The following is an 18,650-nucleotide window of genomic DNA, read 5'->3' on the forward strand; positions in this document are numbered from 1 at the left end:
AGCAGGGAGATGACACTCATTTTAAGCCTCATTAAATTCATCAGATAAACCAGTGTATATCAGTAGAGAAGGGTGTTCTATTTTCTGTCTTTCAACTGAGTATTACAAATAATGAAGAGAAATTTACAGCTACGGAAATATTTTCAATACAGCCTCTTGTCACAGGAACAGCATTCTTAATAGCTTGAGAGGGCATATAGCACTAAACTTCTGTGGTCTAACTATAAACCAGACCTCAAAAGATTTTAGTCCCTGCTGTTGATTTACAAACTCCTTTCCAGAGGACTAACTGGTACAGTGCAAGGGAGACCTAGAGTTAACCATTTCACTCATACAGTACTTAGTTCTCTATATGGCAGGGAAGGTAATAAACGTGAAGGTAAGCAGGAAAAATGAAGTACTTAGTTGTGGTTAGGAAGAAAGTCAGTGGCAAAGGCTGAAGCCCAGCTGAGATACTCACCCGACCCCCCCTCCACCTCAGTTATGAAGTGCTTTCCATGCTGCTCATGTATCCACATCAGTGAAAAAATGCCACAATTGCATGATGATGCAAGAGGCCAGGGAGGTGCCCTCTACTCCAGACTATAGTGCTTTCCTCAATATGTGCAGAGATTCCATTAAGCAAGGTCCCCCCCTTTCTTGTTCTACCTTGCTCCCAGTTAGGTATTAGGCATCAGACCCAAATGTATCTATGAGAAGTTATTCATGGTTAAAAAAAACCCAAACCAAAAACCACAACCTAAATTTGACTGTAGAAGACCTAACGTATGCCATTCCCATTAAAAACATGAAAATGGAACTAAAATCTCACAGAAAATACTTTGAACGGCTGTAGCCATGGCCAAAAAGTCATCTACTTAAAGGATACAGAAATTCAGATCTGCCACAAAGTGGCACTAGCTGCAAGTGCCATAATTTCAGTGGCCTCAGGATTTGTACTTGTTGCAATTAATACTTTTGTCAGTACTTTATATTAAGCAGGAGACCTTTGGAGGTAACTTGAAAAACTGCGGTATGGTGCTGTGAATGCAGATATGAACCTGAATGCCATTTCCTACTTGTAAGCACTTAAATATTTTGAATATTCTAAATTAGTTTTAGAGGGAAATAAGAGTTATAGCTGAGGTCATGGAGATGGACAAAGGACAAAAGTATAAAATACATAAAATAGTAAGATGACTACTTAGATTTGTGTGAATGAACTTGTAAAATTTAAAACAAAAATCAGCACAAATAAAATCCAACATACTGGCCATTCTCTAATCCCCCTGGAGTGGTACCCTGGCCTGTAGACCCTCATAGGATCAGGTGTTATCCAAGTTTATAAAATGAATTTGGGGATCTACATTGCGGAACTGCAGCATCCCTCAGAGGAAACCACGGGCTCTTCCACCCTCCTGGAGAAGGGCAGCGTCACCAGAGCCACCCGAGTCAGCCTCCCACACTTACCAACGCAGTCCTTTTTGTTCCAGTGCAGTTTCTTCCCAGGTGGACAGACGCACTCATAGCTCCCCATTGTATTAAGACACCCATAGTCACAGCTGCCGTTGCTGATGCTGCATTCATCAATATCTGAAAATATTATTAGAGTTGAGAAGAGTGTTAACCATACGTACACATGTATACTGTGCATTAAGGTATTACAGGCATAGGATATCTGTTCCTACTACATCTTCCACATTTAAGACTATATAGACATGTATAAATGTAGACAATATTCACACCAAACAATTTGAGGGCACACTGCATGTATTTGCCCTTAGATACACGTACAGCTCCTACTCTTTCAAGGATTTATGCATACGATGCCATTTACTTGCCAGCAGTAGTTACACTGAAATTCTTGGAAGCACTCGCAAGATACAGAACATGCTCAAAAGTCTCTGCAGCATCTGGACAATAATGTATATTGCATGATGTGGAAAAATGTCAGAGGCATAAACATCTGTGAGATTAGATCACTTTTGCATAACAGGGAGATAAATTCTCCGTAGTGATTCACAGAGTTTGCTTTTAGAAATGATTCAGACGAAGGAGGACACAGATCTGATAGGAACCTAGCAGCTGAAGTGTAGTTTATTTACTCTTCTACTCCTCAAATAAAAACGAAAGGTAAAAGCTTGCAGGAATGCAAAGCAATTACCAGATACGTTATCACTGATATTCCACATAAAATCTTTCACCTTTTGATACATTAGAAAAGTATTTAGTCAATATGAGGTATATCCTTCCCAGTCTAGGAAATCAGCACCTCTACAGCTGTGCCGCCGGGGCCGATCTCCCCTCTCCTCTCCCCCACCCCAGGGGGACGTTTATCCTCCACGCTCCACAGGAGCTGTGCTGCCACGTACTCACCTCCGGACCACGCGCAGGGCACCACATGGGACAGGCCAAAATTGTCATAGGGCACCAGTGACCCCTGACTCGGATTCACTAGTGTAGCCATAACCCTTGTTCTGAACCGCGGCCCCGTGCTGTGGCTTTAGGCCCTGCAGGGACTTCAGCCCCCCGGGTTTGTGCCCTTGGGGCGCAGCTGCCCTCCGCTCGCTCAGAGGGAGGCGTTCCTGGGACAGACTGTACAGGGCACACCGGCTGTGCCACCTGACATCAGCTCCGACGAGCTAGAATGACACCAAACCAACGGGAGATGCACTGAATTGCTAATATTCTGGCTTAACAACAGGCCTCAAAACTATCTGTAGGAGGAAAATTGTCCCTTAATGGTTTCTGAGGGAGATCTGGCCATAAATGCTCACAGGCTGAGTGTCTAACCACCCTTCCAAACCGCGCCGGAGCCCAGGCTTGAACTCCTATTGCCACCTGCCTGGTTCCGGGTGAACCCACAGGGGCTGGGGGCACAGCCTGAGTTCAAGGCAGTTCTCCCCAGGCCCCAGTCCTGGAGCCCAGTGGAGGGTACGGTATGGGTGGGAGGTGGTGCTGAGCAGGGACTGTGCTCAAGCGCAGGCTTAGGCCCTGCACTGGTTAACAAACACAAGTCCATCCATATTAGCCAAGACTTCCTCCGCGTCTTGCGGCACTTGATGGGTGTTTCCTAGGGCAGCTGCTGGAATCCAGAATCAGCTTTTTCTGATGCAAGATTTTAGCCTGTGTGGTTAAGCAAAAAATCTAAAAGCCATGGCGTACGTGCATAAAAGTAACTGAGAGAGACACCCTCATACAACAGGCATGTTTCTAGACTATGTTATGATTTTTGGGTCAGAGTCAGGACTTCTGGAGGTCCTGGGTCAGCAGTTCCAAAAACTGACAAGGGAGACAGTCCCAGAAAAAACATTTTCTGCAAAATGTTGTACATAGTGGTCAGGCTTGTGCTGAGTGGGATCTATCTGTGAACCCATACACTGAAACACACCTTGTAGTCCACAGTGCTGCTGCCACTGAGCTCTGGCCGAACTGTTCAAAGCCGAGCTCTTGCTGTCAGGTACCTCAGCCCAGAACCAAGCTCCTGAAGAAGCCACCAAATTCCCAAAGGCATTGAACAGTCCTGCAGATTCTACTAACGAGTCAATACATCCTGCAAGCAGGGCTCTACATAAACAGGTGGTGGTAAGTGCTTAGCACCAGCCTTCTAAAAGATTCCCTTCTGACACATGACTTTTGCTACAAGAGATGCCATGAAAACGATCCCAGAGAAACAGGGGTTCCCCCTCAGCACGGAAGGCCCAGACAAGGACACTGCCACATTGTTTATTAATTACTAGTAGAGGGGAAACAAGATGGAGAGAAATAAGAGGCAAGCTGGCACAAAATATTTTTGAAGGTTCTCACTATTTCTCCCTAGTTTTGACTTCTGCTCAGTGCCATATGGATGGCAGCCAGGGTAAGTTATTTGTTCCACTGTAAACACAACTTTCCAGGGGCTGACTAAAACTAATGATAGGCCTGAGTGGCAAAGCCCACGGCCTAGACAAGCCTGGATTCAGAGCTGTGATTTTGGATCTACCCATTGTGGAAAAAGGCAGGAGGTTTGGATCTGGTTATGCTTTTGCCTGAAGTTCAGTGCTGAGTATTTCCAGTTAGGGTTTTGGTCCTATTTCAGTATTATTTAGAAGACTGAAGCAGAACTGAGGCTGAAGATAAATTTGAGTGCTCTGAAATTCTCCTGCCTTGGTCAAGAAGTTGAACCTCTAATTTGGTCGTTGTGGTAACACTGCCCTTTGATGCACTTAAAAAATATCCCTGCCCTGGACAACCAGACGTTACAGCACAATTCTTTCCATTCATGCCAAAAAGGCTGAAGAGCTGGAGTAGCTCCACGGAAGATGGGGACAAGGCACCCCACAGCCTTCTGTTAGGAGTTCCACGGGCAGTTCATGCCACAGTCTGGTAAGGACAAATACCAACAGAACCAAAATCCGTAAACTTTGTAAAACTGATATCCCTCTCTTATTCTTTTTGTTTGTAATTTGAAGCCTTCCTTCTGTAAATACAACTGTGACTAACCTCACTCCCGAGGGAGCACCAACTGGTACTCTGTGCTTGTAAACTGTGTAAGGAGCCTCCCCTGCACGGCGCGATGAGCCCCAGCCACGAGGCTGCTTTGCCACGGCTGTGGAAGAACGGCTGCACCCAGGCAGCAGCGGCTGCGAGCGTCACCGCTGCAGGCTCCTGCTGTGTTCCACCACCACAAACACCTGGCTAGTGGTTTTTATTTATGTTCTCCTCCCAGGAATGCTTCAACAAATCTGAGGTGCTGAAATTCTAGTCATACCCAGCTCATGCTATTTTAGCTTTATTTTAACTTCACTGGTTTATCTTCTTCAGTTCCAAAATCTTCAGCTAAATAAAAGCGTGGCTCAGAAAACAGGTCACAAAGCAAACAAGGTAAGCAAAACTCAGTTTCCAAACCTCCACAGTGCGTCAGTCCGTACAGCGTGTAGCCTTTGTGGCAGAGGCATTCAAAGCTTCCGGGGTAGTTGATGCAGGTGTGATCACAGGTCCTCTCGAAGGAACACTCATCTATATCTGAATTCATAGAAAAAGCATTAAGAAATTAGAATTCAGTTAAACTGAATGGCTGCAATTTCACACCGAGTTGCAGCATCTTGTTACTGATAAACCAGCAGATATCACCCCAGGTAAAATCTGAATAAAACATCAGTCTCATTCCTCTATAAAGAAAGGACTTGCAGGTAAATGAAGAAATGTAAGAAAAGATAATTTAAGAAAAAACATGAAGACCGAATTATATATGTTCGCCATTAGATGGCAACCTTGAACTTCTGGTTGTATTCTCCCAGCAGGGCTGTGGGGTTATTAAGGTTTTGGGGGTTTCAGAACAGAAGTTTTGGGTTGAATCATATCATTCCTTCTATCAGTGAGCACTCCTCCGACCTCCTGCCCACCAGGACAGGGAGTCACCTCCAGAGCCCTGCTCTGCCCACGCGGGGCTGCCCAGGCCGCCCACAGCCCTGCGGGCACCAGGGGACTAATGCTGAGGAGAAACCACCAGCGGAACGGACCGGCTGCACCGAAGACGCGGGCAATCTTAGTCCAAAGTCCACATTCTACCTAATTCAAGAAAATTTGACCTCTTCCCCTTAAAACCGTCAGGCATCTCTACTCTGAGACCCTTATTTACATAGTTTCTTCCATCCAGCAGCCTATGAAGAAAACAATTAGCAGCACATTGCTCCAAAGACAGTGCAAAGGGTTTGCTGAGCAGGGTGACATAAAGGTTTATTTGACAGGAGCCATCAGTGCTGAAAACCGTCACATTAAAGGTACTTTAAATAGCAATGGGTGCAAAATAATAGCACTTTTAAGTGAATTTTATCCTCAGTCAACTGGTTTCCCTAGAATCCTCTTCAGTGATTAATTTTTTTCTGTTGAAAGGTCAGAGAAATTAATACAATGGTGTTATTTAAGAGTAGTAATTTCAAGAAAAATCGCATTCCTCTAATATTTCTGAGGTATAAATGAATGGAATAGTATTCCCTTAATAGCTTGCACACTTTCTAAAGTTGCTTATTAAGAATATAACCTGAGCAGCACCACTGCTATATATAACTTGGACTTTCATATTGTACATGCTTAGAAAGATGTGGGTGCTTGAAAAAAACATGGAAATTCACAAACACTTAAGGGTGTGCTACCCAATTCTTATATTCAAGTATTATTTGTATAATTTTGAAGTTTAATGAACCATTCTAGGTCTCATCCTGCTATTATAAATGCAAATACTTCAGGAACTATAAAATTAAGGTTTTGCGTATGTGTACACAAAGCCAAAATCTGTGTGAGAGTTTGTGCACAAATTTAGAATGTTGTAACCAGCTATATTTTATATGATCTCCAATTTTAAGTGTTTCAAAACATTCACACAAAAGAGAATTCACAGTGTGAAAAGCAAACACATAACATAATATGAAATACACACGATGAGCAAAAATCCATGCTACCTGATTTTATGTGTGCATCACAATCACTTGTTATGATCAAGTAGCAAAAAAGGACAACTGAGATTTCTCTTTTTTACATCTATTTCATTTTAATGCATTTTCCTATGAATTTTAAAATACCATTATTTGAGTTCTGAAAGTGATTTCTTTTTAAGGTTTCCTTTATAGTCTTGGAAATATAAGGCTTTTGAATACACATAAATGGCAAACTGCTTCAGTTTTCTCTAAATAAATACATAAAGTAAAATCATTTGGGAATGAACACTGCAGTTACAGTTTTAAAGGATTTTGAATGCCTAAGAAGCCAAATCATACATCATGGTTTCACTCATGTGTAACCTTGTTCGCTATATGGTATTGCAGGGAATTTACAAAAGCAGCTCATTCTCTGGCCTCTGACTTACCTTGGAAGGCTCTTTTTCAAAACTAATTTCATATTTCTCACTAGTGATCCTATCCTGCACTATTGTAGTCAATGGGGCTTCTGCACCACTTTCACACACACCGCTCTGTGCTGTTACCTATTATGGCTTAGGCCTTTACAGGTTTTTCTTTGCATTAAGAAGGATGCACATCCCTCTCTGCCTGTGGAAACGACCGGCTGCCTGATAACGTGACCACTCATCTGCTGGCCAAGCACTAGGCACTTGGGATGGACAAATGCATTTCTATTACGCCAAATGTCAGCTGCTCATAAACTTATATTGCTTACACTGGCCGGCAGAGATGCTGAAACAAACACTTTTATTATAACGCAAAGACTGCTATTAAAAGCTTTTTTGCCATTTAAACTCCTCATCCCACCTCCTGCTGCTGTTCTTGTAAATTCAACCTCTGCGGAATTCCACATCTTGCTTTGGCCGACCAAACGCGGAGCCTCCGCGCAGGTTTTCCCGTGCCCAGCACCAAGCCCCTGGCCCCTGGAGCGCAGGGCACTGCCCCAGGGACCGAGCCTTCCGCAGCGCCCCAGCCCCAGAATCACCAGTCCCCTGAGGAATTCAGCACTGGTCATAGAAAAGGGAAAAATATGCACCACATGCTCTTTGCTGAAAGAAACCGGTGGTGTGATGCAGGATGCTGAAATCCTCTCGCGCTTTGTTTTATTTTTAAACTCTGAAATCCGTGTTCTGGGCACTGTTATCCCCTGGCTCCCAGAAACTCTGAAGCTGGCCCTCCCACCTTTGTGGTGCTCCACAATCCTTTTCCGTATTTACCCTGAAATGATGTGCTTGTTTCCCACCGCTCTCGTGATACAGGTCTATCTCACAAGAGACTGAGGAGTGGAGAGTTACACCTGGTTTTCACCTTCACAGCCCTGGGTTTCAAATCCCGATCACCACACGGCTGGGAATGAACGTAGGTATCAAAATCTTTGTCTCCTTTGTACAAGCAACACTGCACAATCTGGTGGCATTACCTACTGAAGAGCAGCCCCAAAATACAAAAGCAGAGATGTGGTTACAGCTAAAGAACTAAGAACAACTAATTTCTCTTTCAGTTTTGTGGTCAATCCCCCCGCTCCCAACCACATGTACACACTCAGAAACACACAGATTTTTGTACTGGGTCTTTCTGAATTTTCCTGCCTCTCACACACCAGAATAAATACTAAGAAATTAACTTACCGCATCTGGGATGCTCTTGAAATGTTTTAAAGTTATTTAAATTATGTTTTTGAACTGTTTTAACATGAAAAGTCAAAATGTTTTGTTTTCAAGGAACTGCAGTGGAAAACTTCAACTTGAGGTTGAAGTTTCTATTCTATTTTTAGTTGAATTTGGCATGAATTCACAAATAGTCCAAGCTGTCTCAGAACATTTCAGATTTGCTAATGCACTAATTTGACATCAGACACATTCTTTTTACTTTCGCTTAGTCAAAAATTCGTATCACATTCCCCACTATAATCAGCATATGCGATTGTGTCATTTCAGCACATTAAGAGATGTCTTCACAGCTCCACTCTTGGAGGCTCACAGGAACTAGGGGCTAAATTAATCTCCGATAGCACACAATCAGTTTCCTGCCAGAGGCGTTTTTTTTGCAGGATTACTAATGGTAGCCTATAAAGTCTAGGATGAGGAGCTCCCTGCTCCACAGCAGACAACTGAGCAGAAGGGCCAAGCCCAGGGGCTGGAGCAGATGAGCTCGAGGCCCCTGGCACCCCCAGCCCTGAGGGCGTGTGGCTGGCACTCCTCAGGGGTCCCGCGCGCCGAGAGCTCTCCTCCACTCACTGCTTCCATCACATCAAGGCATCGTCGCAGGCTGAATAAAGTCCAACGTCTCTTCTATCGATCCACCTTCTCATCTCCAAAGAGAATGTCTGAACAGTGGAAGCGCTCCTTTATTTTTGCCTAGAAGGGATCTGACTCAAAGAGATTGTTCAGTGCTTTAATGAAAGAGCAGGATTTCCCTCTCTTTGAGGGAAGCGATTGTTGCCAGTGGTGCTCATGCTGGGTAATATTTGTCTGGCTCTGTTCCTAGTATTTCAAGTCAGCATTTGGATTTTATTGCTGATTTTTCAATCATACTCAGTTGGTTTTTTTTTTAGTTCATGCTTTCACACATTAAATGATCCCATAATGATTGTTATTTTTCTTGAATGTAATGTTTGTTAGCGGGTGTCAGATTGTCAGGATTGGAAAGGAAAGTCTTCCATCTATCTCCAGAAGGGAGCTACCACAGATCAACTTTCTGCTGAGTTTCCTCACACAGATGTGTCTCAAAGGTGTCCTGAGGGAGCAGGGAGAAAGCAGCTCATTTTCCATGCTCATTCAAGTCCCTGCCCTTTCCACCGATGCTGCCAGTAGACTCCCAATTACAGTAGCACCAATTGTTCTGGTGGTTTGTGTGATGTGGACACTGACTCATTTGTGGACGTAGAGTGCGAGGCACCAAGAAGCCATCACACAGTAATGATTTTTGCTAAGTCTGAAACTGAGCTGGATTCCTACCAGCAGCTCTGAAGTGAAAGGCTCCTTTCTGTACTCTGTCTCCAGTCCTCAAACCCCTGTATTCTTGATTGTCATTGCTTTCTCCTCTAAAATAAATTCCAGAGTAATTAAAAGAAACCAATGATCAGGAAATCAAAGTGTAATGCAAGACATTTCCAAAAAGCACCAGCACTGCAAGCAAGCAGCTCAACGCTACACATAGACAGGTGAGGCTGGTAAACAGCCTCATTTAGAGATGTTCTGACGACTGCAAACTGGTGCAGAAACTGCTCCGACTCCCTGACAGAATGTACACATGCAAAGTTCACTTGCAGAGAGGAAAACGTGTGATCTGGGGGCTGTGGTTATAGAACTGAACAATTCAATGCCTGGTTTGCCCAATTGTGCATAAAAAATTTAGTGCAAAAATAAGGATTTCCCCCCCCTCTTTCTTCCTTAGTACCATTTTGTTTGTCAGTATTAATAACAAGTGAAGGAATTGGTTCAAGAAAACTAATGGTCATCATGACAGCTTTTCTGTGAGACATACATTAAGCAACTAGGTTAATTTATGAAACCGGGAGCCTCCTTCCAAAACACAGGCCACATATGATATTTGAATACGAGTTTGGTCTCGCTGCTTGGAGCATTTTTCATGTGGTCTGAAAATAAACATGGCAAGGGGAGATCACTGTTATTTGATGGTGCTATTTGTGCTGCAGAGAACAAGAGAGGAGAGGCTCAAAGACAATCAATAAAAGCTATAACAGGGATTTGGGACAGAGTGCAGACTGTAATGATTCTGGACGCTGTAAGCAAAGAACCCATCTTATATTTGATTTGTCTGTGCTCAGTGAAGCAAGACATGAAGTATACACTAGATCACGGCATAGAGATGCAAAATATATACATTAAATGTAAACATACTATTTCAAATAGAAATAAAATAGCAAATAAATATTTTTTGCTTAGAAATAGGAAGTAAAATAAAAAGAAAAGGAAATATCTATCTCTGCTACCAATTCCTTCACCACTAGAAGTGATTCATGACAGCCTGAATGCTGGTAGATCACTTCAGTCAAAAATGGTCACTTGAGGTGCTCTCACAGTTGTGACTCCATGCACTCCCCCTCCGCCCAGCCAGCATAAGTATTCCTTCGTTATGGCAGCAAAGTTCTGCACCCGTCTCAGCTGCTGCCCAGGATGCTGTAAAGAACACACAGAGCAAGGAATCCGTGGTTTGCAGACTCAGGCACTAGGAGTGTTTGACCCCGGCTGGGAGCGACGGCCCAGGTCTCCCACCGCCCTGCGCCCGGGAAAGCCAGTGCTCGGTACAGCGGGGTTATCTCCCAACGCGGCCACCCGCTCCTAATGCAGAAGTCCACAATACACAGTTTTGTTTTGTCCGTCTCACACACCCTTGGTTGATTTTTAACCCCCAAGCCAAACGGGGAGTCGGCGTGGAGTACCCCACTGCACCGACCACGCACACAAGCCAAACTCAAGGCTAGTCAGAACATCTTGTGTTCACATTTCTCAGCTTCCAAGGCATCGGCTCCTCTGAGAAACAGAGCCTTTCCTTTTTCTCATTCATTAAGCACACATACATAGAAACTCTGAAGTGTTACATGATGTTTTTAAAATAAACGCTAATGCTTTGCTATATGTATTTTGGCCGAAAGTTATTCTCTGTCTTCTCCCCCTCCCCTCTGATTCTGCAGGGAACCGATACCACCCATGTAAATGTTGTTCCCCCTGCAGCACTACTTGACAGACATTAGGGAAACCACACATCTTAATCTGAGTGGTTGCTGGACCATAGGGAGTCACGATTCAAGCTACGTTCTCCAACAAAGGCTGGTTTAAACTCAGTATTGGGAAAGGTATTACTTTGCTACAGCAGCCATATGATGGGGTTTCCACCACATCTCACGTTTGCTGATCCACAGTGACTTACCCCTGTTCACAGTTAGTAAAAACGCATCCTCCATCTGAGAACACAACTCTCTAATACACATCCAACACCGACCAGAAGGAACGGCTTACAGCTAACTGCTCCTTATGTTTCAAAGTCTACAATAATAAAACAAACGAAGAAGCACGGAAAGATGTAGTAATGTACAAACCTTCTACTTCATTACCTTCCCACCGAGTGCTTCTGGGGCAAGCTAACACAAAGGAAAAAAAAAAAAGCCCTTACCCCAAACCTTTAAAAGTAATTGAAAAACCACACCCATTTAGGCTCCCCACTGCATTACTGACTTGCAATCAAATCAACTTGTTGCTGAGACTTAATTGTTAATAACATACTAATGACCTGCAGAAAAAACAGATCTGGCATTAATTGCTATACTTTTAATGTGAATGTAAGTGCCTAAGTAGCACAGTCACATCTTGTATTTCAGAAATTTAAGTGGGAAACTGTCCATTATGGCTAACGTTGACTTGGACCAGAGCATTTATTTATTTAAAAACTTTATTGCTCACAGTTAACTATGTGATTAGTGAAGACCAAATGTAACACACTAATAAGGGAATGAAAGACTTCTGAAGGAAATTGATTCTGCTTGCAAGGAAATGTGCTTTTTATTAGAAATGATTTGTTCTTAGAATGAAAAGTGGTAGTAAAACAAATAAATGTATATAAACTGCAAAAGAAACTGCAAAATATACTTGAGACAGAGGCAATAAATAATTAGAAACCTGTGACTTATTATGTAAGCATCCCACAGAGGAGGTATTTCAAGGCTTTGGCAGTACAAAATGAAATGACTATTACTCAGCTTCAGGGATTGCCACACAGCAGCAGCCAGTGACAAATTCTGCCAAATCCTTGGTCCTGACTCCCCCCTGTGCAGTCAGACCACTGGTCCATGGGCTGGTTAAACACGCTGCCACGGTTCGGTTCAGGAACAGGGACGTGCTTGTAGCAAATCCGAGCTAATCGAGTTTTGCCAGACCAGGCAAAGCATTTGATTCACTCGTAGCAAACAGTATGTCTCTGATCTCAGAGATTTAGGCAGTAATGCTATGGCCAGGTCTCGGTCTGCACGGGAAGGAGGGAAATCAGTGCGGACCTGCAGTGACTCCCGCTGGAGGAATTCGGGCTCCATCTCGCTTCTGCTCTGCAACCCACAGAAGGTACCTGCTGCCAGAGGGCAACGCTTCCTGCAGTGGCACTGGCTTAACACGGGCTTCTGTAATTGTGCCACATTCCTTCTTCTGGGTCCCACACACTGAAGCGGCTGCTCTCTTGCAAGCTACTGAGCTGCCGGCTCTTCCAGGCTGGCTAAGCAAGCAGTGCTCTGCCAAACAGTCAATCCTCTGGCAGATGCAACTAGGCAAGAGTTTCCCCTTGTTTAATCCAGCATGGTGTGCAACACCTGCAATGGGAATTCTATCCCTTCAATCTATAGCTGTGCTAAGGCCCACTAGTGTGACCATCCGCCTAGTTCTGCCTCATGGCCTCAGTATCCTTTTATGTGTGGATGTTTTTATTCAGCATGTTGAGGTCCTGGGAACAGTCTTCAACTTCCTCCCAGCCTACCCGTATCCATAGTAAGTTCAATAACCCGGTATCTCTGTTCTTGAGGCTGTCAAACAGCCGATCACTCTTCAGAGAAGCCGTGTCTTCCTCTGCCCTCATGCAGTGCTAAACCCCGTATGAACACTCCACAGCCCTGGTGCCAGTGCAGTTCAGGGAGCCACAGTTGTCTCTCTTGTTTATCATTAAGGTCTGATGATTTTACATGCTGTGCTGTTATTTTGCTCTAAGGACTATCTGGGCATCACTGATGCCTCCTTTCTCTGTGTGTTCTCACATTTCTGCTACATGTCTGAAGTTGAATGATGTCTTCCAAGTCCTAGCAGTGTGGATAGAACCTGGATGTTTATTTTGATAGAATGACTATACTTAATGCCAGCAAGATGACCGTACCCATTTAGTCTGACCTCCTGCTCTTAAGCAGCCTCTAGCGTTTTGCTTGGTCACCTCCAAAAGCATCTCTGTTCCAGAAGGGACTGTCTAGCTGTTTCCCTCTTAGTTTTCTCTCCATCAGTTTAATTTTTAGAGTTCAAGCTGGTGTGATCCTTTTTAACTGCTAAATTTGGCAAAGGCTGAGTAATTTCTCTTAAAAGAATGTAACACATACCTGATCCTTCCAGCAATGAGCAGGTACCTCTTGATCTGTTTCTCAGATTATTTTGTTGGGTCTGAGGTTACACACAAGAAGGCAGGATTCCAGCTCAGTATTCCCTGGGAGGCTGCCTGCCTCTGTTCATTCCCACCACCGGAGCAGCTCAGCTCAGCTCAGAAGACGGTCACCCTTCACTGGCCCCTTCAGTGCTCAGAGGAACTGCAGGAGTCAGATCTCCCCACCGAGGGGACAACTCTTAACCCAGTAAACTCATCACCCTCATTAACATCAGAGCACCTGGTTTCCCACTGTTTACCTAGAACTTACAGCAAAGGGAACTGCCATTGGGAAGAACAAGACAGTACATTTGGGAGAGTCGTTACAGGCAAATGGCAGCTCATTTTCTTTATCTCTGCTATCAGGCCTCATCAAAAGAGACCAGTTGCACTTTCTGGGAACCACTGTGCTATCACTGGGATTTGAAAACAGAAGGAAAGCAGGTTAAAAAACAAGACTTGGCAGTAAAATTGTAGGCCTAAACTGTTTGCTCCCTCTCCAGAGTAAATACAATCCTTTCTTTAGGAACTCTTCCAAGGGAGTTTTATGTGATCTCATGTACCAACAAATTAATTTCCCCTTCTCTTTCCAGTTTCTTTCAAAAATTCCCTATTTAATTTTCTCCCACACAGAATCCGCAAGCTCATTCTCCTCCACAAGCTTCCCTCAGGGCTTCCTCAGAGCCTGCAGAAATGGGGCTGCAGAACGACATCTTAATGCAGTAAATACCTATTCCCTAAGTGTTCCCCTTACCAGATGTGCCAAGTCAACTGACCACCATACATTCCTCTTCCTGTCAGCACTGCGGAGCCAGTTCTGCTCCCAGTCAGTGCGTACGGTTTTGTTCTGCCTCATGCATCAGCCACGGAACTATTTGCTTGCTGTTGGATCACCAAAAGCTTTGCCTGAGGGGCTGGGAAGATTTATGGGTTTGGATGGAAAGTGCAGAATTTGGCAATTTCAGCCAGGCAAAAATTGGCAGCTAACTCTGGGGTCTTTGGGGGTATCTTTGACTATAGTTGGTGGGATTTGGACCAAGGTTTTTTGCATTTCTGTAATGAAATACATCATCATCATCATCACCACCACCATTATTATTACATTATTATTATTTCTCTGCTGTTGGGCAAAGAAAAAGGTTTCCAACATTTTTCCCAGCAGCATTATGAAGGACCCCACCACCTTTTTTTTCTGTAAGCAGCACCAAACTAAAAAACAGAATAATGCTAGGTAGATGATTACCTGATAAATTCCCTTCTGGCAGATAACAATTTCTTTTAATATTTTAAACATGGTTGTGCAAAACCACTTGCTCAATCCTAGTACTGCAAGGAGAGCTGGAGAGCAGCAGTGGCAGCTTCTGCCCACAGGACTGCTGAGGAAGAAGAGGTGCCCGGCCTCAGAAGGGCCAAGCCAAGCTTCCCTCTTCCTCCGTTCCTTCAGCAGTTCTGAATCTGGGCAGCTGTCCTAGCAGAGAGAGGAATGAGAAAATCAGTGCTGGGTCCTGAGGCTTTCTGGGTGGCTGCAGTAGGACATTTGGTATCTAATGAGGTAAGACACTTTGTCCCTCACATCAGGAAACACATCCAAACCCCCCCTAGCCTAATGTGCCCTGACACATCTGACCGTGTTTCAACCACCCCTGCCACAGCTTCTGCCCCGGTTTGTGAAACCACTTCAGTGATAACCTCAGTCAGCTGGGGTTCAGTTTACTGACCAGTAGCACCAGATGTGTGAGCGTCTGGAGCTGGGGAGAGGCCACAGATCCGTGCTGTGGCTGAGGACGGATCGCCTCCCGCGAGCCCGCGCTCCGAGGCACCCACACACCTGGCCACGAGGCACCCCCTGAACACCCCCTCTGTATAGACCCCTCTGGACACCCTCACATTGAGTACTCGTGTACTCCAAGAGAAGAAACTTTAGGAATCCCCTTCTGCTCTCAGACAGGGAAAGGGGGCAGAGAGGGCAGAAGAACCCTGAGCAGAAGGTCTGCAGAGAGACACGCCGATCACCAGAGACAGCTCTGCAGATACTTTCACACAGAGAAGTTAAACAAAGAGAGGAATTATTTTTGCAGGTAAGAAAGTTTGCTGAGTCTCTTATGGAACATGAAAAAAACTACTAATAACTAGATACTATGGTATAAAATGAGTAAGTCTGCCCAAGGTCACAGACACAAAGGGAGCCGAGGGATGTGATCTATAAGGGCATCTGGAAAGGAAGATTTCAAATCCTTACCACTTTTCACTACCGAGCGCATCACACTTAGCCTCACCATAAGATCATGGCAGTTGCTCTCATCTTACTTTTTCTCCTTATTGTTATCCATCCTTGTGAATAACAATTTTTAAAAGGACTTCTAAGAGATTTAAAAATGCACCACAGGGATCTGAACCCAAGTAAAGCACCACTGTCTTCTAAATGCAACCAAAGCTAATAGTATAAAAAATGCCTAAGTACATTTAACAGTGTTGTTCATCTTTAGAACCTACTACCTTTAAAATCAATAGAAAATGAGTTGAGCTAAGCACTTTGTCAGATCACAGGTTTTTCCTAAGAGCTACAAAATCTACTCACTATTGGATCAGGAAGGGCTGGAACTGCCTGGTGAAAGGCCACGTGCCAAAGAAAGTCTAAGTACATTTGCAACCTTTCAGTGATGGCAAATCAGAGAAAGGTCAACATAACTGTGATAAATGAGCCTGACTTAAAACTGTACCTCCGAAGGCTTAGCCCGGAGATGAGAGTGCAACTTCAGTCGCTGGTATTTGTGGTAAGTCAAACCTGTTCTGTGTGCTAGCACCAACCACGCTGCAGCACTGTGGGCATCAGGACACGTAGCTCCTGGACGAGAGCTCCTCTCAGTGCCCCCTCTAAGTGCTCTGGTGATCAGACTGTGCAACCCCATCTGCGTGGTTACGTGAAAGGCGTGTGCACGCACTAACAAATGCCCTGCTTGGCAGGCGTGGGGGACCACCACCCCACCACACCTTTGACATTCACTGTATTTGCTTCACAGCCTCCCCGCATTATGTACGGATTGTCTTTGACACAAGACTTTGAAACAAAATTATTTATGGCATGAAAATAAAGATCTTCTTCAGCCAACTTGCTTGTAGGGGTACTTCTACATGTCACAATTGGACATAATCACTTAGCAGCAACACAAGGGCCTCCAAGCTTTGAGGGCTGAATCTGCTGTGATACGAGGTGAACGAGATGGAGAGACAAGAAAGACAAAAGGCTGTTTCTGTGTGATGAAGGTCTTGACGTTGGAGACTGAGGTTGTGTCAACGCTTAGACTGTCTGTAGACTTCCCAGACGCTACCCTTGCTCTTCGGTCTGTGCTTACCTGTCCTAGATCTTTCCCACCCCTCCCCATTACATGAGGGCTTTGTAGTGCTCAGGTTCCTCCAGTAATCTGAGGAGCCCAGCAGGAGGCAATTGGCTTTGGCTCCTATCACATTTATCCTCTTACCATTGTTATGTTAGGACAATCTAAATCGCAATTACAGTCAATACTTTCCCAACATTTTTTAAGAAAACAAAGTACTTTCATCAAAACATTGCCAAGATTTTGTAAGCAAACATGTATCCTTTTCCAAAATCAATCATTTTCTAAGGCAAAGGCAAGAGTTACCCACTGCTATTATGGCAATAAACTATGCTACTACTTCAAGTGCTGGGGGTAGGAGAAGCCATATATCAAGAGTAGAAGTGCATTAAAAGAAACATCAGGCAGGTTTATTTGTTCTCCTACAAACATAAACATGTTTAGTAGTCTGCACTCTGCTCAAGCCACTATTTACCCAGCAACTCTGTAAAAGCAGCTTAACAGCCTGATGAGACAACATGAAAAAGGCTTTACCCTCTCTGTATCAAGCAAGGAATATTCCCTCTATCCTGCAATACATTTGAATTTTAGACGTATTTCTGAAAAGAGGAAACTGTTCATTTTGCTAAGGTGTTTGTCTCCATCACCCTTTAGTAGGAGCTGCTAATGAGACTTCTTGAAGGAACAAGAGACTAGTCCGGGTGAAAACGTGCCTAGTGTTATTTGATGGTGCTGAAAGAGCAAGTACAACAACACGGTTTCAGTTTTCAACTGAAAACTCAGACGCCTCCCATGGACCTGACTGGGCATTCCCAGCTTGCTTCAAGCTCTTGCTGAAGTCGTTGGCCACTGAATATACTGTTCTCTGGCTCTGCTTCAAAGGCTTGCTTAAAAACTCTGCTCAGAAAGGCTGGCCTCCGTGGAGTCGGGAAATGGAAGGTATTCCTCCGAAAACACTAACAGAAATGTTTTGCAAATATGCACCAAAAATCCTCCACCCAGCAAAACCCCAGAAGATACTCACTCCTCTGGTCCACTGCCTCTTAATATTTGAGCTTAGATTTTTGGTTTCATCCCACCTGTCCTAACTAAGGCCTCCTCTCCAAGTTATCAAAACAAGTAGCAGCAGTTCTTAACATGGCTACTGGAAGAAAATCACACCCCTTTGCTTCAACAGGTTAGGGTTTTATTCTCATCAGAACAAAATAAACAAAACAGGGCACTTTTAAAGGGCCCAGAAGGGTAGATGCAAGCACAGGAAAAGGAAAGTCTTCTGAACATTTGGGATAGGGTTGTCATTTTATTGCAATTCTGTACAGCACTTAGTGTAAAGGATATCTGACCTTAATCAATGGGATTAAGTGACTGAGCGCAGTGATATGGCATTATCTCAACGTGCACCACTGCCACAGTGGAGAATATATATACACATACAGGCTTTCCCTGGTTCTCTTTAAAAACAACTCCTATTGAATTACAGCTTTCAGCACTATTTATCAACAGATTATTGTTTGTGGAAGAATGCTACCTTCCTGCTCAAACTATTCCAAGGCTGACTCACATCCTGGTAATTCATTAATACAGAACATGATTCCAGTCCAGTAAAATCATTTCTGCACTATACACATCATAAATCCTACAGCATCAACTGAAAAATATATCTCAAATTCTCTTTCTAAACACTAATGGAACGTTTTGCTTGGCTTCCCACACACATCATCAAGGGGAGGGGGCCAGACCGAGCTGTAAAAAGCAATCTGATAGCAGTATA

General features: G+C 44.1%; 1 protein-coding gene across 1 annotated transcript in view; it reads right to left on the minus strand.

The window, feature by feature from the left end:
• The window catches only part of SCUBE1 (signal peptide, CUB domain and EGF like domain containing 1), a 207,889-nt gene that overhangs the window by 27,471 nt on the left and 161,768 nt on the right, over positions 1 to 18,650 (minus strand). The window contains exons 10-11 of the mRNA XM_074825576.1: positions 4,867 to 4,983; positions 1,450 to 1,572 (exon numbers count right to left, since the gene is read on the minus strand). Of these exons, the coding sequence (XP_074681677.1) occupies positions 1,450 to 1,572; positions 4,867 to 4,983 (240 nt within the window). The remainder of the gene's footprint in view (positions 1 to 1,449; positions 1,573 to 4,866; positions 4,984 to 18,650) is intronic.

The sequence above is a fragment of the Strix aluco genome, chromosome 5, assembly GCF_031877795.1.
Source record: "Strix aluco isolate bStrAlu1 chromosome 5, bStrAlu1.hap1, whole genome shotgun sequence".
In the NCBI taxonomy this organism is placed as follows: Eukaryota; Metazoa; Chordata; class Aves; order Strigiformes; family Strigidae; genus Strix; species Strix aluco.